The sequence below is a fragment of the Pteropus alecto genome, unplaced genomic scaffold, assembly GCF_000325575.1.
Source record: "Pteropus alecto unplaced genomic scaffold, ASM32557v1 scaffold20, whole genome shotgun sequence".
Lineage (NCBI taxonomy): Eukaryota > Metazoa > Chordata > Mammalia > Chiroptera > Pteropodidae > Pteropus > Pteropus alecto.
The window spans coordinates 4,335,234-4,356,994 of record NW_006436298.1 but is presented as its reverse complement, the minus strand read 5'-3'; the positions used below and the strand labels follow the sequence as shown (position 1 = coordinate 4,356,994).

The following is a 21,761-nucleotide window of genomic DNA, read 5'->3' as shown; positions in this document are numbered from 1 at the left end:
CTATACTATACTAATAACCACCCAGGATTCGGTCAAGGAAGGTTAAGGACAAGAAAGAATTCCCTGCAGGCAAAACCAGGGGCTATGGAAAACAATGATTAAAGGAAATCCTGCCAGAAAGGAGACCTGAGGCACAATGGGCCATCCAAGGAACTTCACCACAGCATGGAATCCTCACGACTCCCGCCAAACTGTTTCTGAAAATTGGTATGCGCCTGCTGTTTCCTATTCTTTCCTTTTTCAAATGGGAGTTTTTAGTGTGGTTATTCTGTTCCTATTCTACCACTGGGTGTTTGTTCTGGAGGTGAACGGGCCAAACAACTTGTTTTCACAGGTTGCTAGATCATGAGACGCTACAACTGGGGAGGATGTGTATCACCCAGAGAGCCTAGTCTTTGAAAGCGCAAAGCAGTAACTGGTTGGGACCTGACACACCATGAATGGGCGTGACATGTGGAAAAAAAGATGCTCGTGGTTACTTAGCCAGAGAGACAGACTGTGGTGCAGGTGGCTGGTTGTCTTTTAGAATCAACTAGAAGAATTTCTCATTTTTCTTTTTTTCCTTTTAGTAAGAGAATGCACTCAGCTGAGCAAATGGCTGTCAATTAAAGACTATCTTTCCCAGCCTCCTCTGTAGTTATATTTGGCTATATGATGGAATTTGGGTCAACAGGATGTGAATAGAGTTGATATATGTCATTTCTAGGTCTTCTTAAAATACTGGTTCTGTACTTTATTTTCTCTCTTCCCAACGGGCTGGGAAATGGTGACAACCGAAATGCCCTTGGAAGTCACTTGGGGAGGAAAGAGCGATGCCCCATCAGCCCTGGACTGTTCACTTAAGAGTAGAATACAACTTTTAGTTTATTTAATCCATTCTATTTTTATTAGAGTAACAGCCTGTGGCCATACCAAGCAGGATGCCAATGAGCAAGGAAAAAGATAAATCTTGTAGGTCTGAGGAATTAGAAAGCATAATGCTCACACAAATGGGGATATAGTCTCTGAGCTGACTTCAACATTGGTAAACAAAGAAAACCCTTTTCTTAAAATCTTCCACAAAAACAAACAAAAAAGACAAACATCTAAAGTACCTCTTTACACCTTGTATTAAAAGCCATTTCCATCTTCCTTCTGGTTTTAGGGATACAACATTTCTTCATGACAGGAAAATAGTGTGGATATTTTAAGGTAATTTTATACTTGTCATCACCTGTCTTTTCTAGACTGTCAATGAAATCATCAGGAAGACCACCTGCAAAAAATTATTTTTTCATACATTAATTTTTCCACCATTATTGGTTAATTTAGTATTGGCATGGTGCCTTTAAGAACTCTAGGAATTTTGTGGAGTAATTAAAATTCAAGTAAAATGACAATTCTTATAATATTATTTTGATGTTATTGGAATGGTGGTGGTGGTGGTTACAGAACTGGTGGCTTAGGAGATGGTAATTTGAAATATGAGTAGGCTTCAGTGTACTTGTGTTAATGGTGTGTTGATAGAGACGAGGCAAAATTAAGCCAAGCAAGATCCAGAACAGAACAAGAAGATACTTGTTTAACTTATGATATAGGGGGCATTGTAAGGCCAAAAAATTTTCAATGCACCAATGGCTGTTAAACAACATAAGTTACCAAGAAAGATTATGAAATCTCCTCAGAACTGTCTCTAGAATTAGTATGCACTCTTATTAGTCTAAAATCTAGGCATTGTTAACAGAGACTCATGGACATGGACAATAGATTAGCGGTTACCAGAGAATGGAGGGCAAGGGAGAGGGGGGAGGTAGATGGGGTGAAAGGTGTCAAATACGTGGTAACAGAAAGAAATCTAACTATGAGTGGTGAACACACAATGCAATATATATATGCCTTACTGTTGAATTGCACACCTGAAACTTACTGGCTTTTGTTAACCAATGTCACCATAATAAAAAAAAATAATTAATTTTAAAAATAAAATAAAATAAGAATATATTCATAAAAAAAATCTAGGCATTGCTTGGTTGTCTTTTCTATACAAGGGATAGTGGGTTCTGTAGAAGGCACTGGATCATTTTTTAAAAGAATTCTTTTAACTTCGATTTGGCAAATCGTGAGGTGACATTATTGCCTAAACTATATAATTTAATCTAGAAAAATAAGAAAAAATTACCAAGTTCAGCCTTGGAAAATACAAGGAAGGTATCATCCTCATTGAGGTTTTTGTTAAAGTCAATACATAGCTCACTCATTCTTTTCTTCATTGTTTTGATTTCCTGAAACAAAGACACAAATATGGGATATTAACAAGAAAACTTTCACTTTTCTAACCATCAGTCAAGTAAGTTTCACGTTTATATGAAGATTGATTTCTGTATCCAACCCTTAGGAAGTACTTTCTTAGAGATGTGCTTGATAAAACAGCTTTCTGCAGTCTTCTATGTTGTGTCCTCGAGTATCCATATGTAACATGTATAAAACAGCAATCCTAATGATGTGTTAAAAACCGTCGTAAATTTTCAAGAAATGAATTTACCAAGTATAGTCAAAGCAGAATCTGGCACAGAGTACACACACAATAAATAGTTGCTGAATGAATGAATGAATCTAGTAGCCCATTAATAATTGGCACAGTTTTAATCTTTTCCAATTCAAAATTTTAATTTAGTAAATCAGTACTTGGTGAAGTAAGCCAAGAGATAAAAACTGAATAATTAATTCTATGGTTGCTTTGGAAAAAAGGTTACGTCTTAGTTTTATAGAACGTTTACAAACAAAGACGAATTTTATATAAAAAGTTTTAGGTGGGACATCAAAGGAAGCAGTAAGAAGAAAATCACAAGAAAAAAACATGAAATAATTTTATGAATCTGTCCCACTCTTGTAAAACTTCAAGATAATGAAATTTATATAAACCACACTGGTTCTCAAAATGTGGCCCTGAGTAGAAACATCAACATCACCTGGAAATTTGTTAGAAATACAAATTCTTGAGATATACACCAAACAAAGTGAAACACAAACTCTCAGAGGTGGGTCCCCGTATTCAGAGTTTTAACAAGCCTTCCAGGTAATTCTGAAGAACACTAAATTTGAGACTGCTGACTTAACACATACAGTGTCATTTTGAATATTCTGGTTGTCTCCCCGAGTTCTCTTCCACTTCCTCCACACTCTACAGCAGTCATGTGGTTTGAGTGGAACCTGATCCTATCTGAAGTTCCAGGGGTATGACCTCTGCACCAGTTAGGATCCCATCCTCACTGCAGTAGTAACTGGTTCAGGTAACCCAGGCCTGGCATTCCCCTGACTAAACGGGGATTCAGAATTAGGCATATGATACAATCTGGGTCATTAAGACATGAGGGGAGGTTTGATGGGGGCTTCTCTATGTCTTTCTGGATGGTTGGGTTTTTAGACCTCTAGATATTTTAGAAATAAAAAGAAGACACCTTTGGATAGCACTAACACTGAAGAAGGCAGAGTAGGGAAATAGAAGGTAGAGTAGGTGGCTGATGTCACCACTGAGCATCTGTATCAAATAATCCATGAAGCCCAACTACCTTCCCAGTTACACGAGCAAATCAATTTATTGTTTAAATTGTTTCAACAGGGTTTTGTTGCTGCAAGCAAACACATTTTAACTAATAAAGTGTTCATGCGCCCAAAAGAACTGATGATTGACCAGGAAGGCAAGTCAGGTAAGAGGGATCAGTTAAATTTCTCCTGTAACTAGGATGGAGAGGATACAAGTTGTTCGAAGAGCATTTAGATGGGAGAAAGATGCCATATCTCAGTAGCGCCTTTAGGTATATCTACCACTCTGACATCACTTGGTTTGTATTACTTTCAAACTTATTTTCAGTTCTACTGCCTAGAAGAACTACCTGGAAATAAATCATGTCTTATTTTTTTACCTCTTCCAAAAGAATGAATTAATTCTGCAGCCTAGTTTATTTATGAAATTGGAAGATCTGACTGGCATTACACAAAAGAAAAAGTTTGAGAAGCACTTTTGAGCAGCTAATCTCTCTGCCCTTAAGGGGCATGTATTAATCATAGCATGCTCCATTCCAAAGTACTGGTTTTAGAACATTCCATCATAAGGATTTTATTTCCAGTGCCCTGTCTCTGTAAGACCAAGGGAATGAGAATACAAATCAACTGTTAAGACCTGGAACTAGCTGTTAGAGAATATAAGACAGAGCGGAGAAAATAAGCCCGGAACATATGAAACAAATAAAACTTTTAAAGGATTAAAGAAAAAAATCAATTATCAGTTGTCTGTCAGTCACCATGAGGTGAATAAGAGTTGCAGAATTTAAAACCATCGACTACCAAATACATTGTAAATGGATTTGTATTATACATTATTTCTCATACTACAAACATGTTTTCCTATTTTCTATTTTTTTTTTGTTGTATTTTTATTTATTCTTTTTCCTTTCCAATTAGAAAAGGAAACGTAAACTCACATTTTGTACTTGTTCTGGAAGATGGAGCCCATTCCTTTTTCCCATTTTAACCGACTTTTCCAAGTATCTTCTGGCTTCAGGCTTCATCTTCCCCAGATCGCAGGTTTCCTGAAATTAAAGAGTGTGACACCCATTTCTGTTACCTCAGTGCCTGGGTAAATTATAAACTATGAGGCCAAAGCAAATTTATCCATCATCTCTATGGGGCTATGAAGCACATAGATGATTATGAAACAGGCCCTTTTGAAGACCTAACTTCTCCTATACTTTAGTGAACTTCTGCTCATTTAAAACAGAAAAATTAAATAAACAAAAAGCTAACCAGAATGGCCTTGCCTTGTATCAGAATCAAGAGTGACTGTACCATTTGAAAGTGTGATAATAGAAACATTTACATAATCTTATTCTGAGCATTCTCTATGACCAAGTGGTCTTTCTCACAAAAAATATTCCTTATCACAAATCATCTGGATTTAATTTTCTATCATTTGCTAACCTGCTTCTACTTAAAAGGCAGGAAAAAAAGAAAGGGCAAATTCTACAAATGGAGAGTGGGGCTCTTTTGCCAACATACTAAAAAAGGACAGCCAGATAAAACCCCAGCAAAAGGATTCCAAAACTTTAAAAATGCCTTATTATCATTTGGCAAGAGAGAGCAAGCTGCGTATGAATGAGTATCTAGGGAAAATGAGTCAGCACTACGCACAGAGGAGGAAAGCTGGACACTACATTTGAACCTGCATTCAAGCAACACAAACAGCACTCACTCAAAAGAACGAAGGGCCCTGGAGGCAAATGAACAATTCCCTTGGCCATGGCAATGTATGAAAACACCAGATGTTTCTTCAAAACAGGTGGCAGAGTACACATGGTACATCTGGATGGGTGGTCAGTCTGTGGTCTCTGGGAGGAAATGGACTCCAGACAGATTTGGTAGGTGTAACAGATTCAGTTTGGTTGAGAGCCAATGGGGGATTTCTGTCTCTAGAGCCTTAGAGACCTCTCCAACTTAAGAGTCCCACCATTGGTTGTACTTTCTTTCCATGAAAGACCTGGGCTGTCCATCCCTGAGCTTTATGTTTTCCCAACTAACTAGATCTTTATAGAACTGGGATTACCTTTAAAGCTTGCATTTTAGATTGTTGGCACATTTTGTTGCAGCAGGTATCTTGAGTTATATTCTGAGAGTACTCCTTAATACAACAATCTGTATCTCACTTCATCTACCAACAAAAAATTTTGTCATAGTAGTAAAACACTTGTTGTACATACATTACTCACAGTTTCCCCTGAGTTTATTCTCAGTGGAGGCAGAGAACAGTTAGACTCTTTTTTCCATAATAACCTCCTCTTATGTCCTTGGAGAATATCTGAGCATGCTGGCATGGTAGGAGTTGGAATCCTTCCTAGCTGGTATGGGCACACACTGGGATCTCAGAAGCAGGTGTCTGCAATGGGAAGAGGCTAGGGAGGTAACTGGGCTGTGGGCTGGTTCCCTAAGGGATGGCCAGCAGTTCAAATCACAGTGTTCATTCAGATGTGATTAACCTGGGTTGATCAGGGCTGGCCTTAATAGCGCCAGAAAGTCTGTCCTGAAGTGTGGGGCATGGCAACAGGAGTCTCTAGACAGTTCAAAACTGGAAGTTTTAAGGTTAGGGAGAACGTAAGCAGTAGCTCTGTGCAGCTGGGGGAGAGGGAAAAAAAAATCCCAGGTGAAGAGGGCCTGGCGAGAGCTGAGTAAGTTGTGAAGGACCCAGCTGAGCAGGCTGAGATACAGAGCACAGGGCCGTCCCAGCAGGGCAGTGACCAAGGTAGAAGCCAGGCACACAGTGGGACAGCAGTGTGGGGACTTGGGTTCCCAGGGTTCACCTGGGCACATTTAGCTCTAAGTTTAGGACAGAAACTCATCATAAGTCTTAGCAGAATTCTTACTCTACACTCTGCTTGATCGGGATTGGACCTCATACTAGGTTGGCCTGGACTTGCCACATCTGCGAGTAGCAGGGCTGCTACCTCAGAAAGCCTAGAAGTATACTCAGCCCAGTAAACTCCAAATTTATGGTCTGGATTAGGTAAAACTACTTATTCCCCAAATAGTTAATACAGGTGTAAACAGGTAGAAGGAAGTTCTGAGAAAAATCATCCCTGACTAATTATCTGTACCGAAATACATGATTTACCACAAAAATCTGACTCAATTATAATCAGACACCCCTTGCTGGTTAGACTCTGAGGTCTCAGGAAAACTCCGGAGGGCTCTGTTAGGAGTAAGGTACTTCTAAAATGTGCTTCTCATGCACATTCCTGTCCCAGAGCTGATCATAATATTCTACCTTATACTGGCCAGGCAAGGTCAGAATTACTGCCCAAGGATTTTCTAAGAGAGATTCGGCCAACACTTCTAGACTGCTCTGCTATACTTGCACCTTCCTTCCTGAACAAGAATTTAATCCCCTTGAATCTGAATCAGGTCTCAGGCCTTTTTGGGTGTGGTTTCTCCTTTTTAGGAGTAGGGGCTGGGGGATAGAGTTCTCTGAAGTACTTTGCAAATTTATATAATCTGACAGCAGGGCTCTTTTTTAACTCTGTGGTGACAATATTTAGTCTCCTCTCTAACTTCTTCTGTAACAAAGAGCTTTTATGTAAGTGTGTGAACGTACACGCGTGCACGCGCACACACACACACACCCTTATACACATGCTTGTATTTTGTATACTAACTTTACAGACAAGAAAACTGAGGGTAAATGATTTTCCTATGATCACAAAGCTATTTAGTGGTAAAAGTGTAGAAATAAGTTCTTCAAATTCTTAGTTTTATATGAATACATGCCCCTTCAAATTCTTAGTTCTTCAAAAGGATAGAAATAAGTTCTTCAAATTCTTAGTTTAGTACGTTGCCCAAAATGCCATGCTACTGCATTACCATCCTTAATTCATGATCATTCTTTATAATTTCATAATAAAAAAGTGAAAAGTTGTCTTAATTTCCCCCAAATCCTCCCCAGCTTCTGTCTCTTGACTTTGTCCTTTTCTTCTTCACAAGACCTTCATATTTCCAGCTTCTAAAATATTAAATTATTTCAGTGAGATTTTCTGTATTGTGTATACAAAGTAGAAATTGCAATGTTGTTAAAAGAACTCTGACGATTAAGCCAGTACATTACTCTGAATATCATTTAGAAAAACTGATTCGTAAACTTCAAATATGCTAAAGAAATATAAGATGACAGATCTTATTGCAAAAACTAAAATAGAAGTATAACTTGTTTAATTAAATGTGTTATATTTGCAGTTTTTTCCTGTTTTGTTTTTTGCCATTGTTTGTTTTTATCAACAGTTATATTTAGTTTTTAATCCTACTATCATGAAGAGGACACTCTTAGGCAGCTAGGGCAGAAGGGCTGCTAAAGGTCTGCTTGTTGACTACTAACTCAATATGCCATAAGATTTGCTGCTTTTGTGTGGGCTACAGGCAGACTGAGGACTCTGGGAGTGGGGAATCACACTTCATGAAGACACATTTTAACTGGGATGAGTTCAGTTTCATTCAACACACATTTACTGAGCTGCTATTTGTGCCAGGCACCAGGGAAACAAAGATGAATATCTTTGAGGCGCTTTAAGTCATATGAAGGCGAAAAAGATACATTAGCAGATGTCAATACCATGTAGTGAGTAGAACCAGAGGTAAGTACTTGGGAAGCACAAAAGAGGAGTGCCTGTCTAATGGGAAAATTAAGGCAAGGTAGTTGATACTTTATATGGGATCTCTAGGCTTTTAAGAGCCTGACAAAAGTGCAAGTTTCAGTAGTATCGATTATGACCAATGACTAGACTCAATACATTTTAAAATCAAAAATCTTGGTAAGTAAAAAGAATGATCATTACCATGTTGAATTTTGGACATAGTTTCCTTCCCTTCCTTTCCTCTTCCCCTTCCCTTCCCTTCTTTCCCTCCCTTCTTTCCTTCTTTCCCTCGTTCCCTTCCTTCTTTTCCTTCCCTCCTTCTTTCCCTCCCCTCTTCTTCCCTTCTTTCCCCTAACCCCTTTTTTCCTGCCATGGTTTTAAAGCACTGGTTCTTGTATTTTATTTTGGCACCGGGTCTCCATGGCTGGTAGAATACATCACAACACTTAATCTTATGACCAATACATTTACATAGTAACATTAAAACTTTTCTGTTTAAATCACTAATTGGAAGTCTATGGCCATGCTACCCTGAACAAGCCCAATCCTGTCTGATCTCGGAAGCTAAGCAGGGTCGGGCCTGGTTAGTACTTGGATAGGAAACCACCTAGGAATACCGGGTGCTGTAGGTGTAAAAAAAATTTAAAAATAAAAATAAATAAATAAATCACTAATTGGCTAAGATAAAGTGGCAAGACCAAAGCTCACAGCTCTGAAAAAATATAAATAATCTAACAGATAACTTATATTTCTCAATTTAGCTTACATGAATAATTCAGACTATTTCACTAAAGGATCCCTTTTCTGTACTTATTATTTAGCAGGCCACAGGAATATTATAATATTCCATAAAATACTGTATCCTTGAGTTGTTTTAACATGAAGACATTGTATATTTTCTCACCAACATGGCTAGGAAGAGTGTCTATAAAACCTTTTTTGATCTTTGCTGTATTTTTAGCCAATAATTAAGAAACCTTTGTCAGGGCTGTGAAATGAGATGATTCGCCTTTTATTAAAGTGTCCAACTCTAGAAGAAAACTGATGCTGATAGTTCTAGATTTAAAAATACTGCCTGTACTAGACTTATTGGGGTGATCACTTCATGTTTAATAAATGTCTAACAGCTATGCTGTATGCCTGAAACTAATATAAATTGAATGTCGATTATAATTGAAAAATTAAAAAAAAAACTGCCTAAATAAACATAACTATCTGTCAAAGGAAGGCATTTAAAGGTAACTAAATTCACCAAGTAAGCTTGAATATATAAACAAACACAGCAGTTATTTTTCATAATTGTGATATAGCCTTACCAGACATTGTAAAAGCCCTTAAAATGTTCCCACAATAACCCACATGGATAAGAGTAATCACTCCACTGGAAAGAGGAAAAATTATGGAGCCTGAAACTGCTATAAATTATTACAATAAAACCCTAAAGTGAACCAGCCCAAACAAATACACAAATCTGACAAATCATTGGTGCTGTGCCATGCTGTGCTAGTCTCCTTTCTAGTCTACTACACAGGAAGCAATTTATTCCCAAAGTTAGTGGGATCAGTCTGCAATATATATAAAATTTAAAAGTATAATAAAGAAACTTAGAGTAACAAATTTCCCATATCTTGATGACAGTCACAAGAATCAGAGAAGGTAGAATAGTAACAAAAACATTAGACTCAATTAATAACATAAAGATTGAAATAGCTTTTTGATGCTAGAATATCCCAAACCAGAACTTAGAAGTCAGGACAGAAAAAAAGTTAGTCGAAAAAAATTAAAATTCTGAGGAAAGTTTTAAAATACAAATATGATACATAGCTAGAATGGAAATTAGATTATTTGGGGGTGAAATAACAATAGGAGACTATAAAGGGCATGATTTGAATCACATAGAATAACTGGGGTCAAAAAGAAAAAAGGGAACAATTTAACTAATAAAGAATAATCATAAAGTTATTTTAATCTGTTATTTTTATAGTGCCAAAGAGGAACAATTGTGAACCACATAGATGATTATAAATTATAGAGTGAAAAATGCTTGTCTGACACAAGACAATAGATAGCATATACTCTTATATGTCTAAATAAATTCTTGATTACATATTCTATAGTGAGCTACAAATAAAACATTTGAAATTACACAGCTTTTTATTTTGACTTTTGTCAAAATTTACTAAAAGGAACAAAATTTTTGAGTTTTTGCATAAAGACACATCAAAATTAAACAAAAAATGCCTAGGCTTATAAAGCATTGTTGCTGAGGTATGAAAATAAAAATTCAAAGCAAAGATATGATGATATCAACATTGGTGATAAAAAGATCAAAACGCTCAACGTAGACCCATCTAAACCATTCATTATCCATAAATTCCATGAGTCCTAGAAAATGTAAGGATGACAAACAGGAATGATTTTGGCGTGTACCATCAACAGCAGGTCATCAATATGACAGCCAAAACCACACGATATTTATAGATAATCAGCTTGATTCCATTTGCTTCTGGTTGATCTGATCTAATATAAACCTTGCAATATTTTAAAAATTCAAAGGGGTTTTTACATTGAACCATCAAGTTCATAACTTTATGATTTAATAGCGATATATATATATATATATATACATACATATATATATGCCTTACTGTTGAATTGTACACCTGAAACTTACTGGATTTCATTAACCAATGTCACCATAAAAGAAAAAACAAACCTTAGATTTATAGATTATACTTGGTCTTTAATTTTAAGTGAATGTAATTAGCAACCAAATTTAAGTGGTATAACATTATATAACACTATGCTATGCCCCTTATTATAATAATTAAAAACAAAATCTAGAAGCATTCACATGCCTTTTATTCTTGGTCCAGATTTCTTCTTTATTACTATAGACTTTTTTTTCCCTTAAAGGGATTTATAACACCACTTACCTGTAAATGAACAATTCTCAGAAATATATCTTCTCTCATGCTCATCTCGATATCAAAACGAGAAAGTCTTTTGTCTGCTTCTGTACTTGCCGCCCGTACTTCTCTGTCAGAGGAGACATGCTGGGGAAAGTCTAGCATGGTTCGTTCTACTGTTAACAGAGAGAAAAACTGTAAGGACTCATCGAATCAGTATTAAGGTCAATACCTCCTAACTAGATGAATAAGTATCTTGATAAAAGTTTTTCAAATACTTTCTTTAAAGGTTCCTAAGGCTATCAAAGAACGGCATCTAATGAAGGACTTGGCTGTCCCTGGGTCATTATTGGGAACAATGAGAGTGTGCACTGAGCACCTATTAAAGTATGCTTAGGGTGTCATTTACTAACTGGGAATGTAGAAAGATAAAGACACAGTTTTATACTGAGGCATTTTATCATCAGGGGAGTGGGGGGTGGGAAACAGTACATAAAAAGATAAAGAACCATATAGGACAGAATGGATTAGTTGTTAAATGAATGGGATAGTAGTCCAAAGGCAGCAACACAGGGCTGGAGCGCTGTGTAATGTTTTATGGAGAAGGCTGGACTTTAGAGATGCTGGAGTGAAAGGAAGAGCTCCGTAGGATACTGGAGGAGAGACTGCAAGCCTGAGGACAGGCAGAGACAGAGGACGTTTCAAAAACAAGCAGCCCAATTTAGTGGGATGAGGTTTATTTAGAAGTTCTTAACATTTATTACAGACTTTCTATAGAATTTAATGGAAGTTATAGACCTCCCTACAATGCAAACATTTATACAAACATAAGAAGCTCTATACAATTTCAGAAGATTTCCAGAAATCTCAGTGGACACATCCAGTAAGCATCTGAATACTGGAGATATTCCTATCAAATGATTGTGGTAATATAGTCTACTCTAATTTTCACATATTAAAGTTGGTTCTTGGATTTTTCCTATATTTGTATTTTGACTTTAATTAGGTAAAAATCTGATGTCAGTGAAATAACCCACACTCCAAAAAAAAACAAAAAAAAACCCCACGAGTATAATTTATAGTGATGGTTGTGCTTATGCTGTGGCAATGTATTGAATACATTTTTATTTTGTTATCTTTAGTACTTTGAAGTTATTATACATAGGTAAAATTTACACATGTAATATATGATGGAAAGTAGAGCTATCCTTTATATACTAAGAAATTGTACAGTTAAACAAGCTACCTCATGAATATTAGTCCTCTTTATTGTTACAAATAAAGAGGTATAAAGGTATAAAAAAATTGCCACAATATCTGAATAAATTCATAATGTATGTTTTAAAAAATCAAATTAGATTAGTATTCTTTTAGGATTTGATTTAGTATCTAATTTTACGTCCATAAATTACAGAAAGAATGGAACAGATTAAAAATTTAGTACGTACAGCACTTGTTTAAGTGATATAATTATATAGTTACAATTTCTGTTTGCTTTTTAAAATGAACTCAAGAAGATTATTAAGAAGAAATCAAAATCGCTCAAGAACTAAATGAGCAGAATAAAATATAGAAGCCTAAAACTGGCATCATCTTCTTAAATAATAATAATGAAAACCATTTCCTTCCCTCCTTTGCCACAAAGACCTGGAACCAGACTTGTGCTCTCACTGCCAAACTATAACAATGCTAAAGCCCAGTACTAGACACTAGACGAAAGGGATTTTAAGAACTAGTGCTGGAGGCAGAATGAAGTCTGAGGACATACACAAATAAGAGAAAGTTAGTCTTTAAAAATTTATTCCTAGTATGATTAACCCACAAAGATAAATTTATGGATGAGCAAGAACAGATACCACAGAACTAAAAGTATATTTAAAATATGTATTATTGGAAAAAAAAAACAGAATTTAAGATAATCCTTAAAAATATACTTTGTTTTTTTTCCCCCCACTGATATAATTTTAGATTTGTTAAACACATAAGTTACCAGGCTAACACACCAGCTTGGCCATAAATGACTAAAGATGTATGTGAACCAAGGACAAACCACATAAAGGGTGAGAGATGCACATAAAATTCCCTGCTGGGACAACTGCTGAATGGCACCAACCTCATCCCTTTGATTTTGATTAATGAGACCAATTGGATCCTTTTTATTAAATTTTAAACTCAAGACTAGTAGCAAGATTCAGTAGCCACTAATGAGAGAGAAGCAGTTGGTAGTAGAAGCAGAAACTGAAACAGAACTGACTGCAGAGGTCAGAGAGAACAGCCAAGTTCCCTCTGTGGTGGGACACAGGGTGGGGAATTCTTAGTATTGAGGAGTTGGTGGGAGTAAAGAGATGACCAGGTCGCTAGGGCTGTAGAGGATCTCGGACAAACTTTAAATTGTGGTAGTCATACAAATGTTTATGATATCTAGCTCTACAGATTTAGTACTGTATTCTTATGAAGGCTGGACACACAGTCAAGGTTCTTTAGCCATAATTATCCTACAAAATATATTCAGCCCTTAGAGGTCACCAGGGTGAATCTTTTTCTTATAACTCAAAGGATCTATACTTATATTATAAAAATAATATATTTTAAGTGTAGAATATATGAAAGTACAGAAAAGCATAAAGGTCATTAAATACTACTCCTAAACATGATTTTAATGGCTACACAGTGTTACAGAGGGTGAATGTATCATAATTTACTTAGCCATTCTATGAGTTTCCATTTAAGGATTGTTCCTAAACTTTTGCTATGATAGAGTACCTGTTTATATATAAATTTATACATGATTTTTTTCTGTATCTGATTATTTCCTTAGCTTAAATGCCTAGACGTAGAATTACTGAAGAAGTGTATAAACTTCTTAAAAGTTTTGATATAGATTGTCAAAATGCTCTCCAGAAAGCAGTTGTAATGAGAGTGTACATTTTATAGCACCTTTGCCAAAGTAATAAAAAATTTAATCTTAGGTAATTTAATTCTAAGCAATTAATTAATCATTATGTAAAAATCAATGTCCTGTAAAATTGGAAAATGGATTGCCAAGACAGAAAGCGTAAAATGGTTTATGATGCCCACAAAATGAAATATTGATGTGCTTTTACATCCTACTCACCTATATACTTCACTTCTACATCTGCCAGTGCCTGTAAACAGTTCTCATAAGTTACTTCCTCAAGGTCAAGCGTTCCAATAGCATCGTACACCTGTTTGGTCTGCACAATGAGTTCCTCAGTTCTTGTTTTAATTTGCTCTGGTGAAAGATCCCATCGTAAAACATTTCTGCCAGCCGCAGAATAGGAAGACATTGCCTGAAGAGGAGACATTACTTCTCTTCCTAAAGTCATCTTGAATAAAATCCTACAACCACCAACTCTAAAAAGAATCAGAAAAAGAATAAAAGTTAGGCATTTCTGCTGGTCCAAAGTCAATACACAAATGTATATTATCTAATTAAATTTTAAATTAAAAAGAACTTTTTAATAAATTGGACAAATTTCTTTCAGGTAAACACATATACACAAAATTAACTGCTCTTGTATTTTCTTTTTTTCTTGACTAGTTATGGATTAATAGAATTTGTACTTTCCAAACAATAAATTCTTCAGTCATTAGAAAAATAAAGGTAGGTGTCAAAGACATAATTGTCCTTTATAAATTAAACCAGTAATCTTTCTTATTTAAATATTTTCCCTGAGCTAATGTCCACCTATTATGTATGTAGACTCAAAAAATGTTTGGAATTCAGCAAGGAAACATTTCAAAAATTCTCTTTTAACATTGAACACCAATTAAAACAGTTGTTGTTGTTTTTTTTTTTCTACCAAAACTGTGTAATTCAAGAATGGGAATTTGAATTTAAGATTTGGAAAACAAACTCTGGTATGGCTATGACATCATAAAAGAAAAAAGAAAAAATAAATCAAGAAAAATGATACCAACCCTTCACTCCCTTAAACATTCAAACTAAAAATTGGTGACATGTGTGTATCTATTTACATATACATGTATTTTGTATGTATTGATAATTTTAGAGCTAGTAAATAAAAATGTTATAACAGATAACATTTATTGTGTGTTTAGGCACTGTACTAAATGCTTTCCATTTATTAATGCAGTTCTCACAACAATCCTCTAGGCAGATACTGTGATTATTCTTATATTGCAAAAGAGGAAACTAAAACAGAGAAGTTAAGTAACTTGCCCAAGGTCACATAGCTAGTTATATAGTATTATGTATAACCATTAAAAATTATATTACATGTAACTATTAAAAGCCAGGTAGTATAGATCTAGATTCCACACTCTTAACCACTATGCTAAACTTCACTCCTATTATCTTACAAGGCCCCAAAACCACCCTATGAGGTAGGTAGGACATTATTCCCTTTTAATAGATGGTGTAATTGAGGCTCATAGAGGCTGACTCATTTAAGGTCATTCACTCGACAAATATTTATGAGGGTGTACTGTGTCTGGCCACTGTGATAGGCACTGAGGATAAAAAAGCATTTTGACTGAGATCCTGATATTATAATATAGTGAAGATGAATTGATAAACAGGTGATTATATTATATTGAGATGAGTGCTATGATAGGGGTAAATAGAGGGGACTCTGAAAGACCACAGAAAGAATGTTTCTAGGAATTTTCCAGAAAGAACAATGAGCAAGCCGATATCTGCACAATGTGCAGGAACTATCTGAAGCCCAAAGGCTGTAAGGAGTGAGAAGTCTGAAAAAGGTAACTAAGAAGTACTAAATGCAGAGCCTTGGGAATTGTTAAGAGTTCAACCTTATTCTGAAGACAATGAGAGAGCCATTAAAGGGTTTTAATCAGGGGAGAAACGAGATAAAATATGCATTTTAGAGAAATCGTTCAAATTATAGTGAGTTGAAAGGTTTGGAAAAGAGAGATCATTTTAGAGGGAAGCTATTACTGTAATTGAGGCATAAGACTATGGTACACTGTACTAGGAAATGGGGAATTGAAGTGATTTGGAAGACATTCAGGAAGTAGAATCAATATTAGTTGGTACTGAATGGATGTGTGGGAGAGGCGAGAGAGTCAGGAAGATGTCCAGGTTTCTGTCTTAGAACTGGATGGATAGATGGTGGTGCTGTCACTAAAACAGGGAACTTAGAAGGGGAGGAGGAGGATCTTTGGACAAAAAAAAGAGAAATTCAACTTTGGACATGCCAAGTGGCTGTGCCACATGTAAGTGGAATCCATTTATATTAAATGGTAATTGAAATTATACGGGTCGTTGAACCGGCCCAGGGGAATCTGTAGAGTGAAAACAGAAGAACAACTGAGTTCTAACTGAAGTCTAATCTCTGATGAAGAAAGAAAACCAAGCCAGGCTGGGTCTAAGAAGTTGTGAAAAGTAAGCACTGGAAACGGGAGGGAGTGAATAACTGTACCAATTATTGTACAAATCTCAAGAAAGATAGAAGAATCTCTTCTATCTTTATTTAGCAACAAGAATGTCATTGATAACTTTGGCAAGAGCAGTGTTGGAGGGGGGTGGTAGGGGTGAAAGTCAGATCACTATGGTGGAGGGCTACTAAGAAGGTAAAGAACTGGAAGAGTGCGCCCAAGCAATTCTCTGTAGAGTTAGCTGTGAGAATAAGGAGAACTAACTCTGTGCAGATGGAAGGGGCTGGGGCACAGAAAGGATGCATTTCTAAGATGGGAGAGACCTAAATACTGACGCCCTTAACTGTCTCTCCAAATTAACTGATGTCTCTTACGTGAAACATACTGGTTGATGGTGACACTCAAGGCTGGCAGACTATTTTCTATTGTATTTCCACATTTCTCCTTCAACCAGCTGAGTTACATATTCACCAACGGTCAAGTCCATGTGTTCCAAAATATGTTTATGCCTACTGTACTTGTTTTCATGTAATTTAAATATTTGATTAAATGCATGCAAAAAAGAATGATTTCTTATTTAGGTAAACTATTATGTAACTACTTTGAAAAAGATGGTTGTTAAAAAGCCAACACAAAAACTCCTATTATAGAAATCTGAGGAAAGAACTGTGAAGATTCAGAAGATTTTTGAATTCAGATTACTTATGTGTGTCTTTATGTGTGTTCTTGTTCCACTTAAAAGAAACTGAAACTGGAAATAAAAAATGATGCATTTTAGATGTAGTTTATGCAAGGACAGTGAGGGATGCCTATCAAATGATTCATACTTGACAAAAACGCCTTCTCTTATATCAAAATATTTGGAAATAAACATACATTGTTTTGTTTGAATACATTAAGCAATTTATCATTTATGATTCTACTTGAAACCAATTTTTTCCATTAATTATTAAATGACACATAAAGCAAGGTCTTAATGGAAGTGGGAACAAATGGCTTATAAGGCATGGGTGGAGCAATTTGTTTTAGATAGGAAGAGAGACTACAGGCTCGGTAATACCAATGTAACAGGTAAAATGGGAGTAGTTAGTGAAATGTTTGAATTTAAGAATTCAAAGGTGACGCAGTCTAACAAGATCCAAGATGTTTTCCTGGAAGTGGATGGTTGATATGAACAAGCTGAAGAGCGCAAAGAGCCTACAACCTAGTGTCAGATAAAACGTCGATGGGAACACTGGAGTCAGTGGCTCGATGGTTGGGCCTGGGAATAGAAAGGAAGACTGAACCAGGAACTGAAGTCTACCAAATACGGTGAGGACCAACCAGGTGGCTGGGAGAGGACATCATGGGCAGGGTATAGAACGGTAAGAGCAGGCTGTGAGCCTCACAGGTGATTTTATACCATGGTGAAGCAGTGTTGGTCTGCAAGAATAAGGGGGGTAGGAGCTGGGAAACAGAGAAATGTGTATCTTTCTTCCTTACTTTGTGGTATGAGATGTGGAAAGAAGACGGATGTAGGGGAAACATTTTCCTCAGGCTGAGTGGATTTCAGTAAAGGTTAAAAGGGGAAGAGATGATCCAGAGAGTATGAAAAAGTGGAGGAGTTTGTTTACTATGGGACGAGGGTTCCAGAAATAACAAGCGAAAAGTCTAAGAGTATAATAGGAAGCTAAATATGAGTTGCTTGTCCTACCATTCACCTCTGCCCCCTGTCTAATTATATACATATTTTCTTCCTAGTACCCACACATCCCCCACATAGTCCATGATCTTTAAAGCTGGCTGTCCCCACTCTCAGAACTCTTGTGAGAGAAAGGGGTCTTATTCCTATTGAGTATGACTGAGTAAGCTTGTATCCTTGACTGAAGCTGGCATCTATATTATGGAAAAGAGTGGAACCTGTCTTATGACGAAATAAACGCTGTGAGTGAAAGAATAAAGGAAGGAAACCAGATATTTACTGAGATCACTGAGCCCCCAGATCAACTAATTCTAAAGCTTGACCCGGAGGCTAGACTTTTTAGTTAGTGAGTCTATTGTTTAAGCCAGTTTGAATGTGGTTTTGTTCTTTGCCTCACAAGGACCCTGACTGATAAAGGAATGAAAACTGATAAAGGAATGAGCACAGAAAAAAGTAGTACAAAGGTCAGAGTACAAGAAATGATGGATGACTGGAAGGTCTTATAAGCTTCAGGTGATGGCCTGAAATAATAGGGACATGAAGTTCACTGTATGGAGCTCGCTGAAAATTTCTAAAACAATTATTCCCACAATGCCTCATGGACACACAGAACTGAGGCCTTAAAGGAGTCAGCCATGACTATGATTGATTGGGCTTCCAAGGAAGTTCTAGTACCAGTGGGATTACTGAGGTAATAAATAGCAAGTGGAAGGCTGATAACTAAAACACAGGACTTTCACATCTTAATACTCTGCTCTTTTCACCATCCTCTTGGTACAAACCAATTATTATGGATACATTTTCATTATTGTTAAGCAGCTTTAAAAGAAAATTACTCTCAACATTTCACTGATAAGATGACCTCCATTGGTTTTCATTTATTTCCTAACATTTATCAAAAGGGTGAGGGTTCGGTCACAGCATAACCTGATTTTAACTCGGTTAAACTGATAGAGATGTCAGCCCCTACATCTTTGCTGAATAGATGTTCCCATAATCATCTTTGTATACCTATGAAATGGATGAAAAACTATCCCTTCCTTAAAGTAATATTAATTCCCGAATGTGGAAGGGGTAAAAAGAAAGGAACAGAAGTTAGAAATCATGATTTTGTGAGTCAATAGAACACATTAAACTTTTTTAATCTTATACCTTGTCTTCTCACTTTCCGGGATTTCATTTAAAATTCCTTTCAGAATTTATAATTTTTACCAAGGAAAGTAAATGAAGACAGAACGATCCCCTTATACTTCTAACTAAAAGATTTTGATCTACTGAGAATTTTTCTATCTGCATTGTCTCTATTTTCCTCTTCCCTCGTCATTTTGCTGTCTCTCCTCATCCCCTTTGTAACGATTTCAAGCTCATTCAATGCTTCGGATGTTGGTACATTTCTCTCTTCTCCTTCAGTGCTTCTGCGGCCCTGGAGACCTGTACCTGGGTGGGAAAACCAGTGCACCTGCAGTCACGCTAGCAACTGTGCTTGTACCCTTGATAATCTGATGAGGGTTTTTTTAATTGTCTTTCTGCAACTTAGAGCTACAAAAGTTGAAAGCAAGCAACATAGCGTCATCCTGTCTTTCTCTACAGGAGTTATCAGGTACAATTATTTGAAAATTAAAATCTAGATTAAATCTGATATTTCTACTGTCTAATTAAACACTAGTTTTTTTTCTATAAGTGTCTAGGCTTTTTATTATTTCTGTTCCAACTGCAACTTCTTCACTGTCTTGTGTCTTCAACACACAACACTGAAATTTCTAACCAAGATATAACACAGAATACTATATTGGAATTGACAGGAAGGTGCGTTTGTTAGGCTGTAGTCTCCTGTGTCCAACAAACTACTGAAGTACTTAGGCAAAGTAAGCAAGCTGCATAGATTTTGATAGAGATCACCAGGTTGCAGAATTTCATTTGGACAAATGAGCATGCCACAGCTATTTTTAGTTAATTATTGTCTTAAAACTTTTGCAAAACATTTTATGGGATGTACTTTCAGAAACATTCTGACTTGCTGCATTCATTTTCTTTTGAAGTAGAGCTGAAAGGCCTCCATTTCCTTCCATCAAAGCTTCTTTAACCATTCCAGTTCATCCAGATCTAAGCTTCTATCACCTTTTATCTATGTCATTCATTTTAGACATTTAAATTACAGTCATTAACCTCTTTAGCTGACTTGTCTTATATTCTAAATTAGACTAGGACTTTCTCAAGCACAATAACCATTGTACATTTCTTTTGTCACACCCCCAACCTGAAAACATTGCACACTGCTGAGCACAGTCCAAGCTCATTAAGAACCTGAGATGAGATTGATATGGCTAACACTTTACAGCAACACCATTTTCCTTCATCATCACAAATAAATATTCATGCAGAGAAGTATGTTTTATTAGAGCCAGGACTAAGAAACTCCATTATGTAAAATGTTGTAACTTCTATTTCTCCGCAATTTACATTTTATCCACGTTCTCATCCTTTCTCTATAGGGTTATTGCGTTGTAGTCCATGGTTTGCATGGCAGTTCCTGAAATTTGCCCCAATTCTTCAAAACACAAGGCAAATGTTCCTAGTATTTTCTTTGGAACTAATATTTCTCTATGAGCTGCTACTGAGTGCTGTATTTCATCAATCCCCCCAGACCGGAATTTCAGACTGTTTATTTTAATTATTTCTCTTGTTCCATTCCATTTCATCAGAACCACGCTCTTCTCATCTTGATTCCTACTGTTCACAAAGTTATGTTTTTCATCACTGATTTTATGAAGTCACCACTCTTGTTACTACTTATCAGTGCTCTTGGTGTCCTCTTTGGAGGGAAGAAAGAACAGAAAGTAAGAAAGAGAGAAGTCATTTACTGAGTAGTCCCTATGTACCAGATTGTAAAAAACTTCATTTAATCCTACTAACATTCTGAGAAATATGTATGTATGAGGAAGCACTAATTTCAAGGGCAACAGTGTAGTAGAAAAGACTTTTAGTTCTTTCTACAAGGAACAGGGCCAAATGTTCTAACAATATGATTAGAATATAAAAGTGGCTTTTCTACAAGATTGTTTAAATTTCACAAATCAGTATTGATATGTGAAAAATCTTAGTTGATTTTTACAACTAAGAGCTAATCTTTTTTAACATTCAATATTATTTTATACAAGTTTCAGGGTACAGCATAGTGGTTAAACATTTATATAATTTACAAAGTGATCTCCTGGATTAGTTTAGTACCTACCTGGAACTATACATAGTTATTACAATATTATTTACTATATTTCTTATGCTGTATTTTACACTGCCAAGACTACTTGGTAACAAATTTGTACTTCTTAATTCCTTCACCTTTTCCACCCAGTGCCCCAACCCCTTCCCATACAACAATCACCAGTTTGTTCTCTGTATCTATGAGTCTGTTTTCGCTTTGTTCATTTATTTTGATCCTTAGATTCCACAGATAAGTGAGATCATACAGTATCTATCTTTCTGTCTGACTTATTCCACTTAGTATAATACCCTCTAGGTACATCCATGTTGCTGCAAATGGTAAGATTTCACTTTTTTATGGTTGAGTAATATTCACTTGTATACATGTACAAAAGTTGATCTTATTAGCTATGGAGGTCAAGTTATAAAATATTACCTAAA

At 36.1% G+C, this 21,761-nt stretch overlaps 1 protein-coding gene and 1 pseudogene across 3 annotated transcripts in view; one reads left to right on the top strand and one right to left on the bottom strand.

Moving 5' to 3' along the window:
- NLN (neurolysin) overlaps positions 1–21,761 on the bottom strand; it is an 81,196-nt gene that overhangs the window by 33,367 nt on the left and 26,068 nt on the right. For 2 of the 3 annotated variants that reach the window (XM_006913089.3, XM_025047663.1), the window contains exons 2-6: positions 14,175–14,434; positions 11,087–11,235; positions 4,461–4,568; positions 2,159–2,261; positions 1,095–1,255 (exon numbers count right to left, since the gene is read on the bottom strand). In XM_006913089.3, the coding sequence (XP_006913151.1) occupies positions 1,095–1,255; positions 2,159–2,261; positions 4,461–4,568; positions 11,087–11,235; positions 14,175–14,434 (781 nt within the window). The remainder of the gene's footprint in view (positions 1–1,094; positions 1,256–2,158; positions 2,262–4,460; positions 4,569–11,086; positions 11,236–14,174; positions 14,435–21,761) is intronic. The other variant, XM_015590411.2, reaches the window with a different exon arrangement.
- LOC112480813 lies at positions 8,664–8,782 on the top strand (annotated as a pseudogene).